This window comes from Mya arenaria, chromosome 14, assembly GCF_026914265.1.
Source record: "Mya arenaria isolate MELC-2E11 chromosome 14, ASM2691426v1".
Classification (NCBI taxonomy): Eukaryota; Metazoa; Mollusca; class Bivalvia; order Myida; family Myidae; genus Mya; species Mya arenaria.
Genome location: NC_069135.1, coordinates 7,037,181 through 7,061,100, shown reverse-complemented (window position 1 = coordinate 7,061,100; position 23,920 = coordinate 7,037,181). Strand labels below are relative to the sequence as shown.

At 36.7% G+C, this 23,920-nt stretch overlaps 1 protein-coding gene across 2 annotated transcripts; it reads right to left on the bottom strand.

The window, feature by feature from the left end:
• Window positions 1-2,935: 2,935 nt before the first annotated feature.
• LOC128216506 (protein jagged-1-like) lies at window positions 2,936-23,404 on the bottom strand. 2 transcript variants are annotated; one of them, XM_052923087.1, is made up of 12 exons: window positions 23,372-23,404; window positions 22,042-22,160; window positions 16,214-16,353; window positions 14,953-15,082; window positions 13,329-13,483; window positions 12,831-13,066; window positions 12,458-12,586; window positions 10,142-10,408; window positions 8,497-8,635; window positions 8,140-8,299; window positions 7,775-7,881; window positions 2,936-4,243 (listed from the first exon to the last, which is right to left on the bottom strand). In XM_052923087.1, the coding sequence occupies exons 1-12, from the start codon at window positions 23,382-23,384 to the stop codon at window positions 4,051-4,053; spliced, it is 1,788 nt and encodes a 595-aa protein (XP_052779047.1). In that variant the 5' UTR covers window positions 23,385-23,404; the 3' UTR covers window positions 2,936-4,050. The 2 variants fall into 2 exon arrangements, with proteins under 2 accessions (XP_052779047.1, XP_052779046.1); XM_052923086.1 differs by lacking the exon at window positions 23,372-23,404 and having other exon boundaries at window positions 22,042-22,403.
• Between the last annotated feature and the right edge of the window lie 516 nt (window positions 23,405-23,920).

Genomic DNA, 23,920 nt, shown 5'->3' with positions numbered 1-23,920 from the left:
CCGGAAAAAGAAAGCAAAATCAATAACCGTCGTCTGACGTATAAATATTTACAATTTATATATACATATGTATGTGCGTGTTTGAAAACCTCATTCCTCGACAAATTGATCGAGTTCTTGATAAAGTAGACAAAACAAATAAAATAGAAACATTTATTTAATGATTTGAATGTATATGTAATGTTCTGTACTATAATTCATCAACTAACTAAGCAAAACTATTTTAATTCGTTCAACTATTTTTTCTTAAATAGCAAACCTAGCTCTTAAAAAACTGACCTTTCGGTTCGACTGCCTGAACGAAAGTGAATCGGTGGGGTTGCGCGCTCGATTTAGCGCATGCGCTGAATCTCTTTTTAAGTTTTAACCAATGAAATGCTTTAACGAAATGGCGGGCGCGGGAATCTTTTGATTACGTAATACTGTAAGGCGCCCTCAAGCGGATCTGTTGAATGATTAGATGTGTATTGCTAATGTAAACATAAAGGTGATGAAAACGGGTTGATTATTCTCGATAACAACAGCTATTTTATAGTTAATAGCTGGTAATATTTACAATTTATATATAAATATGTATGTGCGTGTTTTAAAACCTCATTCCTCGACAAATTGATCGAGTTCTTGATAAAGTAGACAAAACAAATAAAATAGAAACATTTATTTAATGATTTGAATGTATATGTAATGTTCTGTACTATAATTCATCAACTAACTAAGCAAAACTATTTTAATTCGAACAACTATTTTTTCTTAAATAGCAAACCTAGCTCTTAAAAAACTGACCCTTCGGTTCGACTGCCTGAACGAAAGTGAATCGGTGAGGTTGCGCGCTCGATTTAGCGCATGCGCTGAATCTCTTTTTAAGTTTTAACCAATGAAATGCTTTAACGAAATGGCGGGCGCGGGAATCTTTTGATTACGTAATACTGTAAGGCGCCCTCAAGCGGATCTGTTGAATGATTAGATGTGTATTGCTAATGTAAACATAAAGGTGATGAAAACGGGTTGATTATTCTCGATAACAACAGCTATTTTATAGTTAATAGCTGGTAATAATTTTTTAAACACAATAATCATTCTTTCACTGTTATTTTCATAAACTATTTCAATTGAAAGCTAAATCATATTAATTGAAGAGAAGTGAGTTAATAAGACAGTGATACGACCATGATTATTGCATAGTTTGGTTACATACAGTTCCTACATTATATCATTCATACTGTTATATACATGTATAATGAATTGGCATTGATTTTTCAAGGTTACCAATTTTAAATATGCAAAACCCGAAACTTTTTTCTGAGCTTTGATGAATCGGGTCCTACTGGGTGAGTACCTAAATTGGAACACTTTCGGCAATATTTTTGAAATATTTTTAATAAGACTTGCACCACAACTACAAAATTTTCCATCAGCATACCAGAATTGGTTGATATAAATGGTATTTTTCTAGATACTACCAATCTGCATGAAAAGTACTTTATTAACCGCACAATCAAAGACTGCCATTTTCGTCCTCAGAGTACCTAAATATGGAACAGTTTTAATTCATTATTTATTTTTATGTATTCTTTTTTAAATTATTGCTACATGTTTTGTTAAAGTGTATTAATTTATGTTATTTCCAGCCTTTTTTGTCATTATTGTCAGTAAAATTTGACGATTTAAGTAAAATACAGGCTGTACCAGTAAGCTGTGATTGTGGCAAGCATGAAGTCTTTACCCCGCGTGCCATGTATTGACATTTGAACATGAAAAACTTAAAATGATAGCTTTGAAATACTTACCGTAGAATCGTGTTCGTTGGAACTTGTATCTAAAGCAAGCTTCTTTATTGATTAAAATCGTAAATAAACTGATCTCGATCGGAAAAACGCTTTTATAATGAGTGTTCCATATTTAGGTACTGTTCCGATTTAGGTACTCACCCAGTACGGTTCGTAAATCAAGCTATAAAAAACCCATAGCCAACGAGTTTAGGGACAAGTTATTCAATACCCGTTATATATGTAGTACATAAAGGTGTATAATAACGGTATAAGACATATGTTTTTTATCTTTTTTCTTTAATCGGTTTATGTAATTGTTTGATCACAGAGTTTGTTTTTTATCAAACATATTTTATTTTTATTTTACAATACTAATGTTGACTGGTCCTTTTTTAACACGGGTCCCTCCATGGTACACCATTGAAACCGATTTCAAACTGTTTGAAATGAAAAATAAAATGGTACTTGTTATTTTAAGATTATTTGTTTCCAACAATTAAGATCTAGCGATAAGACATCAGGCAATCCTGTACAGAGGCACATGTGTTTCTATGGAAACTGTCACAGCGCCACTATTTCTTAAATAATTATTCGAAGTTCGACATTCCACCACGCTCATCTTGCACACACATTAACAGACGAACAGTTTTCTTTTTTCTCCTTTTCGGAGAAATAGCCTATTAATTTTCTAGCTGTTAATTTCACTGCTTTGAAATTATTTTTTTTATTTCTGTTTTCATTAACAAAAGAAACGTAGCGTTTACTGTTCCGGGTTAGAAATGACGTCACGATTTTGTGTATATCACGCGCTTTCTGGATAAAGCCAATGGAATTGTTTTGTTTTTTATAAATCGGTGCCAGATAATCGTGTCCACAGAAAATATTGATTTATTTGATCACTCGGTGAAATAAAATTCGATATCACAAGGGAATTCAACATATTTATATTTGAAGTTGCTTTGCATAGTGTATCAGATAAAGTGTATCAGATAAACTTTTCGGAAAACAGTGTGTATAAACATACTGCGTTCGCATTCTGAACAATATCGTTAATATTACTGAATTTGATCACATGCGTTCGATTTCAGCATAAAAATAACGCTTATTATACGAGTCATTTAATCTCGGCGTCTGAAATACAGAAAAAAAATACAGTCATTGTCGTTTACTCTTTATTCAAAACAATTATATATATACTATATTCTTGAAAATGAACGTAACTTTAATTTCCATGTAAATTGTAAAAGAATCATAACAAGACTGCTAATGTAAGCAAGCACAAAACCGATGATCACAATATGTTATAGATGAAGCAAAATCTATTCCTAGCTCACAGGCTTTAAGATGCTACATATACATTTCACAAATGCAGCTTATGCAGCTTTCACTATATTGGCATTCCTCGTTATTATATTCATATTCACTATAACATATTTTCGTTCGTGAATTTCCAGTTTAATACAATGCTCATTATTTATGTACTACCATCTGAAATAAATACTGGTTCAACCAAATATAGGCTTTGAAATCCAAGAGACTCGAATTTAAAAAAAAAACTTTTTTGTGAGTGACCTCTTGTTAAACTTTGTCTCTCGGTTAGTGTTTTTTATCCTTCCGTTAGCTCAGCTTAAAAACAGAGTATATACTTAAAAGTTGGCTACTGGGCGTGTCCCTGTAGTTCAATACTGTAGTATTAAGACATTGTAACCACATCTGTAAATCTTAAATCTACTGAAAACGCTGCATTTCTATCCTATGTACCAAAAACAAATCAACGTCATGTTCTTACAACAAGTGAATAGGTAACCCCAATCATAGAGAGAGTTCCTTTAATTTGTAAGAAAGTGTATGTTCTGAGAAACACATGATTTAAATTAATACTTTTATTTAATAAGTCGCCTTTTTGTTTTGTTCAGCAATATTTGTGAAGGACAATGAGACACTTAGAATACTTATTAGAATCGATTAGATCTATGAGGGTAGAAGATATACACATAATGGGAATGTTTCTGATTAAAGCGCTTGCATATAAATATCATAAAACATAAGGACTTCTAAAATGGAAACTTCAAAAACATTAAACAATATCACTCATACATGTCACCCGCGACAAATGAAAACAAAATGAAATATTTGATTCAAACATGAATTATGTTAAAACCGGACAGCAGGTCCTTAAGATTTCATACGGTGTCATAGATCCAATGACATTAGATTTGCTTTCAAACCAACACACCCATACACGCACACGCACATACAAAACAACTCCCTTATTTAAGTCTTAAGACTTTCGCCCATTCTCTTTAAGTTTTCCGTTTTCGTTCGGGATATCTGGAAGGCCTCGTAACCTCTCGGAGTCTTTGGCCTCAAAATACAATGAGTTGTCGAAGCCGATGGCGGCGTCGGGGATAGATTCCCGACCAGAATGGGACCGCGTGCTATCAAAGTTGCCGGCCTTTACAAGTAGCTTGCGTCTGAAAGAATAAAGGGTATTTGTACTCTCTGTTATAACATACGAAGCTCGTACATTTGGCTCGTTGTATGTGTCCAATACGTGAAATCGCTTTCGGGACCTTTGAAGTATGGGATCTATTATGTAAATAAAGATCACTATATTGAAGTGAATTTTGATTGTGTGCTGTTGTTGTTCATTTGTCGCATTTCCCTACATCTTTGATCTTTAAAGTTGCACTCTCACAGATTTACCGTTTTGACAACTTGTTATTTTTGTTTGTCTTGGAATGCGACATTTTGTGTGTGAATGTCTGGAAACCAATGTTATAAGAAGGTAGGCTAAAAAATAGATCGCAGTTTTTCATATTTATGGTCGAAAAATGATATTTATGGATAAAAGCGTTTCTAACACCAAAAGAAATAAAAAGTGCTTTCGGCCGCTTTGGTTAAAATTAATGTCAGTTGTATTGTTAGTTATCTTGTGACTGAACTGAAGGCGTTGATGCCAGAATAGGTTGATCAAGAGGCAAAAATTTAAAAAAAAATATCAAAAAGGTAAATCTGTGAGAGTGCAGCTTTCATTCATTCGAATATATATACATACTAGCGGAAATAAGAAAGTATGCACGATAACGAATCTAGTTTTAATGAAATTATGTCAAAAACATTTTGTAAGAAGTTAGTGTAAAAATAGACATTATAAATATATTTAGAATAAAACATTTGATCAGTGCTGGGTTAGTGAAGAAAAATGTTTGGACTAAAAACCCTTTCAGAAAACGTAATTATGCTTGTTCAAAATGATGTTAGTCGCTATTCATTGTTTTTGTGATTTATGTTTGCTTTCCCCTGTTCATGTTTCCTACATTGAAGCACCTTGCGATGACAGAAATAAAATTTGAAGTATTTACTGTTCTAACTTATCAGTAATATAAATTTATGGCATATTTGTATTTAAACTTCTTTTTAAAAAAATGTGTTCCTGTTTTCTATTTCACTTTAAAAGGAGCTTATACGGAAATGATCCAACTATTTTTAGCTAATTCAAAATAGCAACATTGGTTTGAAAGAACAGATGGAGTCAACCAGAATTACCAAAGACATGATAAATAGCCTTATAAACAGAACCAAAAACAAATAAAAATACGACCCCAAAGTTTACCAAAACAAACAAAAACATACAAAAGTTACAAAGTGTTACCTCAGTATCGAATTTCTTCTACAAAATTAATAATATAACTGTTGAATATACTTTTTATCCAACAATAGCGGTGACATAAAAGAACGGTGGCATTTAGGTGTCATAGAGGTACGGTGACATATAGGAACGGTGGCATTTAGGTGACATCGAAGTTCGGTGACATATAGGAACGGTGGCATTTAGGTGTCATAGAAGTACGGTTGCATTTAGGTGTCAAAGAAGTACGGTGACATATAGGTACGGTGGCATTTAGATGTCATAGAAGTACGGTTGCATGGAGCTACAGTGGCTGTATGATGTCATAGAGGTACGGTGGCAAACAGGTTCGGTGGCATACAGATACGGTGGCATGGACGTGGCCGAGGTACGGTGGTATATAGGTACAGTGCCATAGAGGTTGCATACAGGGACGGTGACATAGAGGTATGTCGGAAAAAGGTGGCATACAGGTACGATGGAATACAGGTACGGGGCATATAGGTTGCATACATGTACGGTGACAAAGAGGTACGGGCATAGAGGTGTATTGGTATACAGGTGTCATTGAATTATGGTGGCATATAGGTACGGTGGCATAGTGGTGGCATATTTGTACGTAGGCATAGTGGTGGCATATTGGTACGGTGGCATAGAGGTACGGTGACAAAGAGGTACGGTTGTATACATATACTGGGGCATAGAGGTACGTTGGCATTGAGATAACATAGAGGTACGTTGGCTTATAGGTACGTTGACGTAGGTGCGATCTAAATGTACGGTGCCATAGAGGTGGCATACAGGTACGGTGGCAAAGAGCTGACATTGAGGTACGATGGCATATATGTGACATAAATGTACACAGGCATAGAGGTAATGTGGCATAGAGGTATCATCGAAGTACGGTGGCATATATGTGGCATACATGTACGGTGGCATATAAGTATTGTAGCGTAGATGTAGCAAAGGGGTAGGGTGACATAAAGATACGGTGGCATACAGGTAGAAAAGAGGTGCGTTGACATAAAGGTACGGTGACATACAGGTGGAAAAAGGTAGGGTGGCATACAGGTACGGTGGCATACATGATGTGGCATAGAGGCACGGTGGTATGGAGGTACAGTGGTGTCATATACTATAGGGTGGCAAAAAGGTGGTATAGCGGTGGCAAACAGGTACGGTGAACACAGGTACGTTGGTATATATGTGACATAGAGGTACAGTGACATAGAGGTACAGTGACATAGTGGTGGAAACATGTACGGGAACATAGAGGTAAGGTGACATAGACGTTCGATACAGGTACGGTGACATAAGGGTACGGTGGCAAAGAGGTGGCCTACAGGTACGGTGGCATAGAGGTTTGGGGCATAGAGGTACGGGGGATATAGGTACGTGGCATAGAGGTACGGGGCATAGAGGTACGGGGGATAGAGATACGGGACATAGAGCTACGGGGGATAGAGGTACGGGGCGTAGAGGTACGGGGGATTTAGGTACGTGGCATAGAGGTACGGGGCATAGAGGTACGGGGGATAGAGATACGGGGCATAGAGGTACGGGGGATAGAGATACGGGGCATAGAGGTACGGGGGATATAGGTACGGTGGCATAGAGGTACGGGGCATAGAGGTACGTGGGATAGAGATACGGGGCATAGAGGTACGTGGGATAGAGATACGGGGCATAGAGGTACGGGGGATAGAGGTACGGGGCGTAAAGGTACGGGGGTAGAGGTACGGTGAATAGAGGTACGGGACATAGAGGTACGGGGCATAGAGGTACGGGACATAGAGGTACGGGGCATAGAGGTACGGTGACATAGAGGTACGGGACAAAGGTACGGGGCATAGAGGTACGGGGCATAGAGGTACGGGGCATAGAGGTACGTGGCATAGAGGTACGGGGCATAGAGGTACGGGACAAAGGTACGGGGCATAGAGGTACGGGGCGTAGAGGTATTTTGGCAAAAAGGGAGCATGCAGGTTCGCGGGCTTAAAGGTGCAGTGGTATACAGGTGTCAAAGGGGTATGGTGGCATAGAGGTAAGGTGGCATAGACTTACGGTTGCAAAGAGGTACGGTTGCATAGAGGTTTGGTGTTATAGAGGTACGGTGACATAGAGATGGCGTGAAGGTACGGTTGTATAGAAATGTTATTTAATTAAATACGTAAGTCGTTTTAACTAGACTAGTAATAACTAGTTAGTTTTCATTTCGTTACTTTTGGAGACTCGTCGGTACCAATGTTCTCTACATTGAGAGGGACATGCTCGAGAACAGAACATGGTCGAGTGTCTCCGTGTTTACTTTGGAACATAATAAGTACATGTATTCTTGCATAGCACAACAGAACGTAATCAAAGTGATGCGTACCTTCTCCTTTTGATGACGTACATGACGACGACGATGGTTGTCATGATAGCGATGAGAACGAACACTACCACAACCACCACATACCAGTGCCTCTGTACCCACGGGTCCTGAGGAAAGATGTTATAATATGCACTGTTCTTAAGGTTTTAGACTTTAAATTGGTAAACAGTTTATACCTATGATATTGAAAGCATTTTAAAGCGGAGAAGGTATAATAAACATAAGGTAAAAAACAGGACTAGAATACATACTAAGATTTGATCTACATCATACATATTCATTGTTTTACCATATTATATGTCAACAGTAACTTTCTTAATTACATATACAAACATTGATTCTATCGTTAATTGATGAAAACATACGGGTTTTTGTCGCACTTTCCTGATGACCATCTGTTTCTCGGAGAAGGGGAGTATGAAACTAGTCTTCAGCTCGTGCTCCGGGAGTATGAGAATCTTATCCAGGGAACCAACCACCCCCGGGTCGGGAGACTCCACGAATATCTCCACCCGCGTCTGCTCCCTAGTTGTTTTAAATAGGTTCACACAGATTAACATAAGTATACAAAATAACACCAGTATAAAAGTCCCCAATTCACACACAACTTAAATCATTCGGAACTCCTCGGCCATTTTCTATAAAATTAAATAAATACAACTGCAGTTGTAAGTTTCTAAATGTTCTTTTCCCCTGTTTCACTATTCCGTTTCTCTACTTACTCGGCTGGATATGTTATGGTAGTTTCTATGGCAACATCTTCAATTTTGAGCAAATCTTTGAGAAGGTGACGGATACCGGCTGTCAGGTCGTCCCATTGATTATCTTGAAGATGGCCTTTCAGGAAAAGCACCTTCGTGTCTGAAAATGTCAGAAATAATGTATGATTGTCTCAAAGTAATTGAAGATTAATGTCTAAAAATGGGAATGTATATCAAAACATCCCATGTCATTTTTGCCTAGGTGAATAAAAAATCCCACATCATTTTGCATAGGTGGACAAACAATCCCACATCATTTTGCCTAGGTGGACAAACAATCCCACATCATTTTGCCTAGGTTGACAAAAAATCCCACATCATTTTGCCTAGGTGGACAAAAAAATCCCACATCATTTTGCCTAGGTGGACAAAAAAATCCCACATCATTTTGCCTAGGTTGACAAAAAATCCCACATCATTTTGCCTAGGTGGACAAAAAATCCCACATCATTTTGCCTAGGTTGACAAAAAATCCCACATCATTTTGCCTAGGTTGACAAAAAATCCCACATCATTTTGCCTAGGTGGACAAAAAAATCCCACATCATTTTGCCTAGGGGACAAAAATCCCACATCATTTTGCCTAGGTGGACAAAAATTCCACATCATTTTGACAGGGTGGTGACAACATCCCGGATCATTTTGACATGGTAGACTTAACATCCCATAGCATTTTGACTTTCAAATCCCATTAACGGTTTGGTAACACTCATTTTCATTTCGGGGAAAAAATAATATGTGATAAGACACCTTTGTTGTGGTGATGAATATGTGCCCAATCTGACAAACATTTATGGGATCTATTATCAAGGACGGGTCGTTTTGTCCACCGGGTCAAAATGATCTGGGATGTTTTGTCCACCTAGTATAAATGATGTTGGAGGTTTTGTCCACCTAGTCAAAAATGGCATGGGAGGTTTTGTCCATGGTTTTTTTTGTCCGGGTCCCCTAAAATGGGCATAATTGTCTAAGTTCTGCTCGAATGTCTGAACTTCATGCAAAGGTAATGCTTTTTAATGTTATCTTAATTTGTTATATATTATTTAATGTTACACCGGATGACACATAGACTGAATGATAAACGACATGTTAATTGATATCTATTTTTACTTAATTAAAACGCTAGAAATAAACCTTGATTAATTAAACATCCTTGAGCAAATAGCCTATTGCATATTAGCCACGAAGTACAGCGTTTATGTAACTATGATTTATGGCAGCGTTTTGTTGGAGTATGTTACACAAACTAGGCAAAACAAACGAAAACACGTCAAAAGCTCAACTGCAACAAACTCGCTCAAGGTAATTTATTTGTCCGATTCAGTTATACATAGCATGCATCATGACATGTCGTTTGTAAATATTAAATTACATTTGCAGGGATGAGATATTATATATAAAAGTCCAAGTACAGGAAGATTATATTTATAGCACATCATTATCAAAAATATAAATATATGATTGATTGAATTGTGCGGAAATTATTGATTGTAAAGAAAGCCAACAGCTCATACATACCATAAAACTTTATAAGTCAGCCTTTTAAATGTTCGATTCAATTTTACTTGAAGTCATTCTGACCTCTTACCTTTTCAAACTGACTTACCATTAAGCATTATGACAATATCCTGGTCACAATTCCAGCCCTCCCACATGCCAACGCACGTGCACGTGTAACTATCGCCGGACACGCTGCATGCGCCCCCGTGCTGGCATGGACTGGAAGTGCAAGGCGTGACCACTTGGTCACAGAAGCGGCCCGTCCACTCGGGCTCACACACACACTGGAAGCCGTACAGCGTGTCGTTACAGGTGCTGTAGTTGCTGCACGGGCGAGTGTCACAAAACAGCTTCTTCTCCTGACAGTGCAGACCTGGCCAGAAGAATCATACCGTATACGTTTACACTAACTCATCGGGACATAAATGTGCTGACATGGTCAGAAGGAACATAACGAATACATATGTACATACACATCGGGCCATAAATGTGCGGACCTAACGTATTAAAACTTACCTACTGATGTATCACATTGCTAACGGTACATGCATCTTTTGCATTTTTTCCAATTTAGAATTAACTGGGGTTGTATTATACCTAAATCAGAGTATTTTTTAAGATAGCTTCGGTAAATTTATCTGTACTTATTAACATATTTTCAACGGGGATCACAGATGAGACAGCAACATGATTGTTGCATTCACATTATCGTGAAAAATAAATTAAATGATGTACAAAAATATTATCGGCCTCCTACTAGCTCGCATGGACTAGTCTAGGCTTGTTTGATAACGTACTTTTTTTTTATCGATTTTGGCCCATTTGGTTTCTAGCACCTTTAAAAATTTGATGTAATTCAAATCAAAAGAGTATGTTTGTTTTCATCAACGCCAACCGATACTGCCCGTTCGTGGGAAATTCTTGACAAAATAATGTCGAATCAATGTGCATATATAATTCACCATCATACACAATTTTTATATATAACTAACCAAATATTCCCGGGGTGGACCTCAAACCACCAACATTATATCTACGAGTAAGCCTATAGTTTGCGGTATTAGGACAGAGGTGGCCCCCAAGTTACTCCCCGCGAACGTCAAATCATAGATCAACCCCTTTACATATATGAGCAATAGTATGTGTCGTTGTGTCACTTTTTTGTCGTTGATAAAACTAACCGTTAACGTCATCAAATGGTATGAATGAGTGAAACAAATGAACACAAGGTCACTGAACTCGGTAATCATAGCTGTTCAAAACTGGACAAGAAAGGAAAATGTACTATTCGAAAAAAAAATACAGAAATTTGTTTTTATCTATAGGTGTTCTCTAAACTCTAATTTCTATCACTTGTTGTAAGAACGCGACACAAATATGGAAGGTCTGTATTTATCCAAAGCAAATCTGTTTTCTGAACCGGTGAATTTTACAGCGTAATAAATTTAAAAAACTGTCCTTTATTTAACGATTTTTAGACAACTAAAATGCAAATGATGCTCATTGAATTACATAACTGCCTGGGAGCAAACTTTAAAACCTAGATTTATGTACAATCCAAGTGCTTTCTTGAAAGGTCACATGGTAGCTCAGTTGCAAAGATTAGCATATTTATTGAAACACAATAGGGCAATTAAAAGAATGACTTAATGAATCCATGTCAACTATAAAACAAGCGATGATATTTGTATTCGTTTTCCCGTCCATATGTTATAATCTGTCAACAAACACAATATATACATGCAAAAAAATGACCTTCTTCTAAACAGTATCACTGCAAAATACAGTGTTTTTCTTGGTAGACACCACTATAAATATTTCAGTTAAACAACATGTTTACCTAATAGAACACTCGACATACACCCTCATATCGAATGCGCAATCAGATACTTATATTGATATAATCACAAAATACATATTGCTTGCTTGTATGTATGTATTTCTTTAGAAACCCCGTGAAAGTGCAAGCACTTATTTCCGACGGGGTCCTTTGTATTGCTGTAGGTACAGCACGCTAAAGAGACAGTGGTAGGATGCAAGGAAGTCCAGATGCTATACCCTCTTTTGGGAAGAGACCCCTTGGTTCTCTTACGTGCTCGGTGTAAAGCACCAATACACGGGTACAACTTTCCTGGGTTAAACCAGTATTTAGTAGACCACTTTTCCAAGCACTACCCTTAAAATGCCGAGCGTCAGACAAGGGAGGTACTTAACCACTAGGCCACAGAGACGGCTTATATATATAAATGTCTAATGTTGGCGTATATGCATTTACTGGTCATGAACAATTTTTTAGTAACTCGAATTGAAATATCTTGCCACAGTGCTGTTCACAATCATCACCGGTTTGATGCTTTTATATGTACAGCCTGAATATATACACCTACAAATAACCTGATTCAATTCCTCCATTAAGCAGTACCTGTGTATGACTCGCTACAGTTGCAGCTATACGAGCCGTTGTAGTTGATACACTCGCTGTCGTGGAGGCACGGATTGCTGGCGTTGGAACACTCGTTGATGTCCACGGTGCACTTCTCGCCCTCCCAACCTTAGTAACAAGAATATTGGTTAACTGTCAACAATAATTTTAATGATATTAGGCACGTATATAAAGTGTATGGCGTGACGTTTCCCTTTTTACCTTTATACATCCGCTAAGAAAATGAATGTTTTGGAACCAAGTAAAAGGAGTTTCTATTATCATGTTCACGTAATGCGGATCTATGTTTTGCAATGCTTTAATATATAAAATCTTTCGTGACTAATGTTATAGAATATAAAAGTTGAATTACCTTTATGACACATGACTTCCCCCTTTGCACCACAATCATAATGCCCGGTGTCGTCATCAGCAGGTTTACAGTAGGTTTTACATGCTTCACCGTGCCAGTTGTCCCGGCATATTTTGATACCGGCATCCGTACAATAGTAGTGGCCGTCAACGTCATCGTCCTTGGGTTCACAAAACACGGAACAGTCGTCGCCATAGTAATGTTTGTCGCAGTATACCCTGGCCTGGGCGTCGATTCTTGATAAAAAAAATAGTCCCATTCATTAAAAGTAGTCCCAGTTATCATATATAAACAATCATATCAGCGTATAATATAACTTGATTACTTAGCTTGTTCCATGATATAATAAAACATTTAAATACACAGCGATTCCTATATCAACCAATAAAACAAATCATTTTAAGTTCCCGCCTTCAAATTTTAAACGCATTTTAATATTCAAAATAACAAATGTCATTTCATACAGTTAATATTATCCCTAAACCAAATGAAACCTACGTCTGGTATTTGAAGACAAAGTCCATATTGTTCCACTTGGCCTTCCGCTCGCTAGGTGCGGGAACTCTGTTGAAGATTTTCCGTATTTTGCCCATGTTGTCGTTGGCGTTAATGCTGTCACGATCCTCTACCATGATTGTGATGTACAGGGCACCCTAACATGAAGGAGTTCGGTATTAAATAGCAAACAGAGTGATTATAATAATTCATCAACATTATTTAAACAGACCATTATATACAGTAGTGGAAATTATACGTCACTAATAAACCTTCATTTTATCGATGCATTTGTTACAGAGATAATACCACAATCGACTCTTACTACCGGCTGACGACCCCTGCCACCCAACCTGCCACCCACCCTTTGGCGACGTACTCAATACAGGAAAGGGGTAATACGCGGTGCGCAGAAACTCGCAACCGTTAAGTTGTATTTTTAAGCATTATTAGGATAGAAAACGAGCAAGATAAACAGATAGGACAAATCTTTGATATCTTGTTTTATAGTTTGAATTTAAAAAAGTAATCATTTTAATTAGAGGCTTTGATCACACATGGAAAAATCTACACAATATTCATCACATTCGCATTGCCTTTTTACCGATGTTCATTATAACAAATAGTCACCAAGGTACACACTTGTCATCAAATGGATTATAATTCCATCAAACTTTGCAAACGCGAGTGCTCCTCCTAGAAGGAAGTATTTCAAAAGCTTGTAACAACAATACACTAGTTTCTCTTTTCGATATTAGCTTATAAAGAATACGGACTGTTAAATGAATTGTGTTCCTGTAATGCACCAGTCATTTGTAACCACGGCCCCCAGGTCCGGGGAATAGCCGGGACTTTGACTTTCGGTCCAGCCAACCCCGGGTAAAATCCCCGCCCTGCGGGAACGAACTGATGATTAAACCACGGCCAAATGCCCCCGCACCCCAGAGACTCTATATAAGGCCCAATCTCGGCTTAATTTGGCGCTATGACAAAACCACCGCGGTCACCCGGCCCTGCGGGGCCACCTGGAAAGTAAAAACACGGCCCTTTTCCCCGGCTATCCCCGGTATACCCCCGGACCTGGGGGGAGGGGGGCGTGGTTACGATTGACTGGTGCATAAAAAGAGACATACATAACAACAATGTATCAATTTGTTATTGTAGAATAAACATGTTGTTTATTTCGATCACATTCACGATATAGCAATTAATGGACCGCATTTTAGTCTAAAAATAATCTGATGTATAATATCACTTGGCATATTCTATATAAAACGTGTGCATCAGAGTGACTTTTATTGCAATAAGAATCGTACTGCTGATAAAATGCCAATTAAAACAAATTAAAAGTACAAACAACATTTATGTGAGATTTTGTGCTCAGAACGATAAGGAATGGCCATTGTTTGTACGACCTCTCAATACAATGTATATAACGTGGTGCGTATAGCAGCCTTCAGTAACGTCTAAGAAAATCCTTCATAAACCGCAAGCAAAACTATGAAATTAATGGAAACGCTGTACGGCCAATTTGTCATGCTGTATGGAGTGTGTGAAGTCCTCCAAAATGTGATGAATGTGGAAATTGTTCAATGATAAGAGTATGTATGTGTATTATCATACTCACGGGCCATGGCTCAGCAAGTTTTAAACTTAAAGGATTCTGGGCCCCGTTTGGAAACTTATCCTTGAAATTGAAGGTATTCGCGTGATAATGACCGGTGTATCGTTTTGCCAGCCTGCATTCACCAGAATCCCTGAAAGTAAACGCTTCACGTGTTAATGCATGTGAATATTAAAGGGGCTCGCTCATGTGTTTGGACCATATATATTTCTTTCACAAACACTATGCAAATAATTGGCAGACAATATTTGAACAGATATCCACATTTGTTGAAGTGTTCCAGCTGTCAGTATTATAGTTTTAACACTCCTAATAGTTTCCTACAATTTGTTTTGCCATAAAAAAAAGTGTATTTTACAAAAATAATGAGCGAGTCCCTTTAAAGTATAATATGATGACTCAGAAGAAATTAAAGTGCAACAAAGCTTTTGAGGAAGATGGAGAACAACTTACAATAATGTCTGTAAGAACAGGCAAACTGTCTTGTTCAGGTAGTTTCGAAGGGCAAACTCACCAATTTGTGTTGTAATTGATACGTTTCCTGGCTGTCGGTGGGGACAAGTTAACTCATGTCACCTGTCTAATACCTCAATCACCTGAGACAGCTTAACCGTCAATGAATGATTAATTTTTGCATTGTGTACTTTAGAAAAGGTGACATAGCTAGGCGTTGTTGATGAGAAGAACAGACCAGAACAGAAGTTTATTTTGATTTAGACTACATAGCCTCTCGTCAAACAAACAATCACATAAGTGTACATACACACCGAAGTAGAGTCGACAGTACCGCAATATCCGAAAGTTTTAAAATAATTGGAACAAATCGGCAAGGTATCGAGGAACAGCCATATCGAATTCCTTTCATCACTATTTTGATGCCACACTTTCACAGGTTATGTTGCTAATATACTTCATGATATAAAACTATACATGTCAAAGAAAACGAATACCACCAACTTATCGCAGAAAGTGTACCTATAGTCAACTATACAATCGAATGCTTTTTCAAAACCCATTTACATGTTATATAGTTAATGTACAGTTCTGGTATTTTAAATGGTAGATGGTAACATACTTATACCAAACCAATATTAAAATTGCAATTTAGTTATTACAACATGGAATTACATTCATATTCAATGAAGATTGAAATAACAAAAAGAAACCACGTCAGCGTGACTTGTATACAGTATGACAGATAGTGTATACGATATGTAAATGTACAAATACAAGGAATATAATTATTTAAGGTGACTGTACTAACGGTTTGTCGAAGCAGAAGACGAAATCTGGGTCGCACTGGTCACTGCACGGGAAATCACAACAGTCTCCATCTGCCTCCCTACCGGACGGGTTGTGAAACCGGATTAGCCGTAACTCGAACAACGTGATACACGTTGCCGTCTGGATATGAAATATTGAAGAAATATATATGACAAACTAACATACAGTCAGATGCGCCAGACGTATTACAAACTAATGAAACTATTCTGCTGTTTGCAAACACATGCACATATACATAAAAGTGAACGTTTATCATATACGCTCTCAAAAATAGTTTATCCAGAATGCCTAAGGCAGCCTCTTAAGAGATTCCTTCTTCTTTTTTTAGTTTAAAAAGGTATGCCCGCTCCCTATAATGGCTGCATCCAGTGTGACTTGAACAAAAACTTGCGATGAAAGGAGGACTTTTACCCCCACTGGTTGGTATACTCCAAAAGAGTAGCTTGGGACCCCGAAAATGCCGCGAGAGCTGCGTAGAATGACATTGAGGGTGGTCCGACAGCTCCGACTATTGTATAGGGTTTTATTTCTCTGGTCTTGACACTAGATGTAAGTTTAGTTGTCAATGAGATGCATTTGGGCGTTGTTTTTCACCAGCTCAAAGAACACAAAAAATGGCTAAGAAGCACGAAACGGGCACGTTACCAGAAGAGCTGTGTAAAATGTATAAATATGAATCGAGTATATGATGTAAAACACGACACAATATCAAGCTCTGCACCCTAATCCATTCGATGTTGTTGTTTTATAAATAACACCAAACGTTTCGAAAATAGACTCGTTCATGTTTTAATGCATGGGAAGGCATGAAAACGAGGATTAAATCATGCAATTAAATTATAGCGTACAACAACGGGGATGAAATGTATCAGTCAGCAAGTCAAAAGAATGAACGTTTTTCTACAGATCAGACTTTTTGGATAATTGCGTTCATTATAAGTATATCCCATGGCTTAGAGTGTAAGTTAGGTTCATACCAACCCGAGCGTAAGGTGTTTTGCGGAAACGGGGTTAACCTTCCCCGAGTGGCCATAGTACTAAGATGCTTGTTTAACAAAATATAGTATAAATGTATTTTAATTTATTTTTTACATATGGGTACTTTTTATGTTTGCCCGTGGGCAAGTATTTCCAGCATGCCCAAATATTTGGACTACTTATCTGGGTGGGAGAAATATAAATCCGCATATAAGTACCCTTGACTAAAGAGTGTATGATTTCTTTTTTACACTTTTGTAAGACCTGTTCAACCTAGAAAATAGGAAAAGTATTGTTAATTACCACTAAGTTAATATTCTAATTAGCAATGAATGTCATGTTATTCATACAGAAATGAATGATCATCGTTCCTCTTTCCTATTTAGAGCAACAATAGAGCATTTGTTCCTTCTTTCATGTGATCCTATTTTGGTAGATGAAATTGTCACTGGCGGATTCAGAGGGGGTATCCGCCCCCCCCCCCCCCCTAAAACCGTCCATGTTCACTTTTGATTTCAATATGGGAGAAAAAAAAGAAGTAAAACACGACGAAAATGCACCATTACGGACTATAATATTTCAATATTTTGACAGGGAGTACCCATCAAACCCCCTACCATCACTTTGAAACAAATTGAGTTCGCTTCTTAGGGAGGGCCACAAGTCGAAACTTGCGCTCCTAAGTAACGCCCCCTCTTCTGTCAGTTCTTTGTTATATTGTTCCTCTGTTGATCTTTCTAAAATGATTACTCTGTAAGTCATTTGTTACATTGATACTCTGTCATTTCTTTGTAACATTGTTCCTCCGTTAGTTCCTCGTTACCTTGTTTCTCTGTCAGTTCTTCGTTACCTTGTTTTTCTGTCAGTTCTTTGTAACATTCTTCCTCTGTCAGTTCTTTGTAACATTGTTGCTCTGTTAGTACATTGTATTATTGATCCTCTGTCAGTTCTTGGTTATATTGTTTTTCTGTCAGTTCTTTGTTATATATTTCCTCTGTCAGTTCTTGGTTATATTGTTCCTCTGTCAGTTCTTTGTAACATTCTTCCTCTGTCAGTTCTTTGTAACATTCTTCCTCTGTCAGTTCTTTGTAACATCGATCCTCTTTTATTTCTTTGTAACATCGATCCTCTTTTAGTTCTTTGTAACATTGTTCCTCTGTCGGTTTTTGTTATAAAGTTCCTCTATCTGTTTTTGTTATATGGTTGTTCTTTAAGTTCTTTGTTCTATTGTTCTCTTATCCGTACTTTGAACATTGTTTCTCTGCCAGTTCTATTTATGTTTTTCCTCTGGCAGTTCTTTGTTACATCGTTCCTCTTCAAGTTCCTTGTAATATTGCTCATATGGCTGCTCTTTGTAACATTGTTCCACTGTCAGTTCTTTGTTACATTGTTCTCTGTCAGTCCCTTGTTCCTCTGTCAGCTCTTTCTCACATTGCTCCTCTGTCCTTTGTTCTAACGTTGTTCCTTTGTCACTTCTGTGTTACATTGTTCCCCTGTAAGTTCCTTTACATTGTTCATCTATCAGTTGTTTATTATATTGTTTTTCTGTCAGTTGTTTGTTATATTGTTCCTCTGTCAGTTCTTTGTTATATTGTTTTTCTGTCAGTTCTTTGTTATATTGTTTCTCCGTAAGTTCTTTGTTCCAGTGTTCCTCTGTCAATTCTTTGTAACATTGTTCCTCTGTCAGTTCTTTTTAACATTGTTCCCCTGTCAATTCTTTGTAACATTGTTCCTCTGTCAGTTCTTTGTAACATTATTCCCCTGTCAATTCTTTGTAACATTGTTCCTCTGTCAGTTCTTTGTAACATTGTTCCTCTTTCAGTTATTTTTTACATTGTTCCTCTGTCAGTTCTATGTAACATTGTTCCTCTGTCAGTTCTTTGTAACATTGTTCCTCTCTCAGTTATTTTTTACATTGTTCCTGTCAGTTATTTGTTACATTGTTCCTGTCAGTTCCTTGTAACATTGTTTTAGCGTATTTTGAAGTGAATGAATGGCTGTCAATTACTTTTCGGAGCAGAAACAGCAATAACAACAAACAATGATTTTAATTTGATAAACCATCCACACTGGTTGTATTTACATCCTGAGAATACAGGGCATAATTGCATTTAACAAATGTGGTTAAAATTGTCTGAACACTTAGTAGTGTTGATGTTTTTTTGAGTGAGTTTTTGTTTTCGTCTAAAATTGGAAAGGTTATACATAACATGATAACTTTCCAGTGGACTGGCTTATTCTATTCTGATTATGGTTGCTGTTTTAATAATTATGTAAAAAACATGTCAAGGTGCATAAGAAATTGTGCGGCCCACCGCTCGTCATTCTGACTTTCTCTCAAAATTGAGTTATTGAAAATGACATTAATATTCAAGTGACATTTCAGAGAGCTGTGCGACTAAATCAAAACGGCAAAGGTGGTTACTGCACTTATAAATGTCATTGACATGGAAGTTTATTTCTTCAAAAGCAAAAACAGTGACTGATATATTTGTCAATTTCATATTCATATGACTAAGACTTCATTTTCATTTGTATTGGGATGCGCAGTTAATTCTTTTATATTTAACAGAATGAAACAATAAGGAAGTGGTTGTGGGGTCATCATACTACTAGGCGTAGAATTGTGACACTGTATCTTCTGGTCATACATTTAATGACACTGCAATCGGGATAAAGTAGTAAACAACCTCACCTATGTACTTGGCCATCGAGACAAACGACAACCGGAAAATACTTTTATAACAACTTTGCAAATGGCTGTGCTTAAACTTGTACGTGCATGTACGTCATTTGCCACCACCAAACACATCCGGGTATACGAAAATTTTAATTATCTTAAGAATACATTCATTTTTCCTTAAATGATACGTAGCAAATTTGTATGTATACACCACTATATTGGTCTTTGACATTGGCGATTATGACTGACCATGTCAATATGTCAATATACCTCAAATGGTAATGGTATGTGTCCAGTCTGTATGTATACACAGTAATATATTGTTTTTACTGATTAATGCGGGATGACCAGTTTAATTTCGATTTACTTCAAAAGATATGTATCAAGTGTATGTATTATAACAGTAATATATTGGTTGTACTGATTCATGCGGGACATCAATTATCTAGAACGCTATGTGTCCAGTGTGTATTTATACCGTACTGTTTTGGTGCGACTGATTAACGCTGTATGACCACTTCAATATACTGGGCATTACCTACATACGTTGATATTCGTATTATACGCAGGTATGCGGCTGTCATTTCGGGGCCTTTGGGCAATACATATCTAAATATCATTAACCATGATGAGTTTTGTAACATCTTAATTGTACATGTAGAGACAGGTAATGATATAAGCTTTTAACTATCTCCTCCATTCTGACGATGATATATGAATATTCATTCTATGAAAACGTTTTTTTCCCGATGTGTTTATCTAGTGTGTCCAAAGAGATCATGTTATCAACGCACGTAGCGCACGTTCTCTTTTATATGTTGTAATTGCATTTATTTCGAAACAAAGAGCTTAATTGGTCAGTTTAGACAAATTTTATTGATTTTTTTTGCAATTGAAATTTTTAATTTGATTTGTAATACTCAAAATATATTTGTTTAAAATTCTTGATCTCACGACATTTTGTCGTAACGCGCGTTGTTACGATGACCCCACAATTATATGTGTTGTTTCGACGGTTAGGTGGCCCCACAATTATTTATGTTGTTTCGACGGTTAGGTGGCCCCACAATTATATGTGTTGTTTCGACGGTTAGGTGGCCCCACAATTATATGTGTTGTTTCGACGGTTAGGTGGCCCCACAATTATTTATGTTGTTTCGACGGTAAGGTGGCCCCACAATTATATGTGTTGTTTCGACGGAAAGGTGGCCCCACAATTATATGTGTTGTTTCGACGGTAAGTTGGTCTCACGATTATGTGTTGTTTCGACGATAAGGTGACCTCACAAGCATATAATATGTGTTTTCGACGATAAGATGACCCCACAAGCATATGTGTTGTTTTGACGATAAGATGACCCCACACTAATATAAGTTATGTTGTTTCGACGATATGATGACCCCACAATAGTATGTGTTGTTTCCACGATAAGATGTACGCACAATAGTACGTGTTGTTTCGACGATAAGATGACCCCACAATAGTATGAAATGAATCATCGCAATGATTCGTGTTCAGACAACGAAATGTCCATCTCCTTCATTCTGCTATTAGGTCTGAGACCGAGAGCAACAGGGGATTTAACCCCGTTGCAAGATCCCTTTTAGTTATGTAAGAACCATTATTTCAATAAAATAAACAGTTTTAATGATTAGGTAAAGTTACTTTGTTCTGAAACATTCCAAAAGGTTTAACATTGGCTGTTTAAAATGTTCATGCACATTGGCTGCAAATGTCTATGACAGAACAGAGGATTTGTTGGACTTGCATGCTTTCGTCTGTTTTAACATTAAAATGTTAATTAAATCAGTATTCAGAAAAACAACAAAATATTATGCATCTTTACTGGTTGCGGTATGGTACTAAGGTATTTCGTCGCTTTATCATTATACCGTTCTTTTAATCTGCAAATCTGTAAATAATAAGATCGTTATATCACTGTACTCTTAGAAAAAAGTATCTCTTTATGGTGTCAGAATGTCTTAAAACACTTCTTTTTTTAGATTTGATAAACATGAAGTTAGATCTAGAAATGTAAGAACATTGTAAGATCGTTAATAATGTGTATAAATACCATATAAATCTATGTATATACATGTTCGTTTAAAGTTCAAAGAATGCTGAATTGATAAAAAAGGCTCCTTACCTGAAACAAATATAACGATAGAATACAATATATCCAAGAGATATTCATCCTTGTATGCGTGCGTAGATCTTTTGGCTTTAACTTTGAAATATGTGAACGTCTAAAATACCAAACAACATCTGTCAAAAAACATGTCATAAATTTACAGAAATACACTCATACTCAGCCGATTTTAATCATCAACGGCTATTTTAACTCTGGGCTGTATTTTCCTTTTTAGTGAATTTCTACTGAATCTTTATCCCAGGATTAAATTTCAATAATTGAGATAAGTATACGGTCAGCATTCGCGACTGCAACGATGCAAAAACAGTTTGTTCAACCTTTTATAACACCGATTTTACTAGTTTCCTCTTTTTCTTTTACATCCAAGTGTGAATTTGTTGAAAACCTGATATTACTGTAAGCACACGTCTAAGTGTTGTTGTTTTTTTAATTTCAAGAGCGTTATCCTTAAGGACATCTATCCAAAATACACTGTATATGAAACACCAAATAAAACACCATCAACTAATAACATTATGTTAATGACGCCTGTGACAGTCGTATATGGTGATCTTATTTTGTTTTTATTACATCATAGTCCAATGAGTTACTAGCCATCCATGCACATGTGTGTTTTATCATTGGATTGTTTCTTGATTTGTCTACAGGAAGTTCACTCACTGTAAACGCTGTACTGAATTCACCTATGACACTGCGTGAAATATAAGTCATGAGAAAAGAAATTATTCATTCGTTCATGCCAATTAATGTCATGTACAAATACCTAATGTACTAGCAATAATGGCTTCATCAACAACACTGTCATATGAAAACAATGTCCATGTATATTCTTGACCTACAAGTTAACATGTACGTGAAAGACAGGTTTCACTTTGAACTATTCACTTTTGCTAATGGCCACGGACGTTCATATCATATTTAACCAGCCAACAAATTCAATTATTTGTAATAATTAAAACTAGTATTACTGTTAATACAAAAATACTGAAAAGAAAAGAGATGTTGTATTTAATTTATTTTACAATGATGGAATGTTCATAATAGTCTCGTTATGTGGTGATTATACTAATTTATTTGTGGAAGACTTTCGACTGTATTCCGCACGACCGTATCACTCGCAAACTCCAGTAGTATAATTATGATCTCACAGATGTATCATGTGGTCTACTGAAAATACTTACTACTTACATATCAGATAAAAACGAAGAGTCACATTAGGCGACCACACAAGCACATGACAATATATTCTCAAGGATGTCCCCAAGGGGTCCGCACTATGGCCTCTGATCTTCAACATTTTCATAAACGACATATTTCTATTTACCAGCAATACCCATCCCTACAAATGCGGTGATGACAAAACAATTTCTTACTGGCACCAAAATAAAGATGAAGAAAAGTCAACACTATAAACAGAAAGCAATCAACTCCTTGACTGGTTCTCTTTTAATCAAATGCAAGCAAACCTACATAAATTTCAAGATATATCAATTGGCTAAAACACATACAATGAAACGGGCTCGATCGTTCGCTATATCTAACAACGCAATACAATGTGATAAACAGGTAAAACTCCTAGGAGTGGAATTAGATTAGATGTTAAAATTTGATCAATTTTTCACTATTCTTCTATCATTTGGATTTTTTCTAGTCAGAAAAACGTCAATTCAGGGCCATTCTATTAGTCTATAATGATGTTACCATCTTATGAAGATCTATTAAATCGCTGTAATTTGTCTACCCTACATGCTTGAAGGATGAAAACAATTTCTATTGAAAGTTATAAGTGCTTATATTTAATTATGGTTTTTCACCAGAATATTTACATGTTCCTTGTAAGATTTAATAAAACACCTAAATACAGTTTACAGGC

Excerpts from the sequence above, each read along its gene's own strand:
- LOC128216506 (XM_052923086.1), bottom strand. The coding sequence starts at position 22,179 with ATGACATGTTTTTTGACAGATGTTGTTTGGTATTTTAGACGTTCACAT. Across the intron at positions 8,300-8,496 it reads ACCATAACATATCCAGCCGA|GGAGCAGACGCGGGTGGAGA; the intron begins GTAAGTAGAGAA and ends TAAAACAACTAG. Across the intron at positions 7,882-8,139 it reads GGAAAGTGCGACAAAAACCC|GACCCGTGGGTACAGAGGCA; the intron begins GTATGTTTTCAT and ends ATCTTTCCTCAG.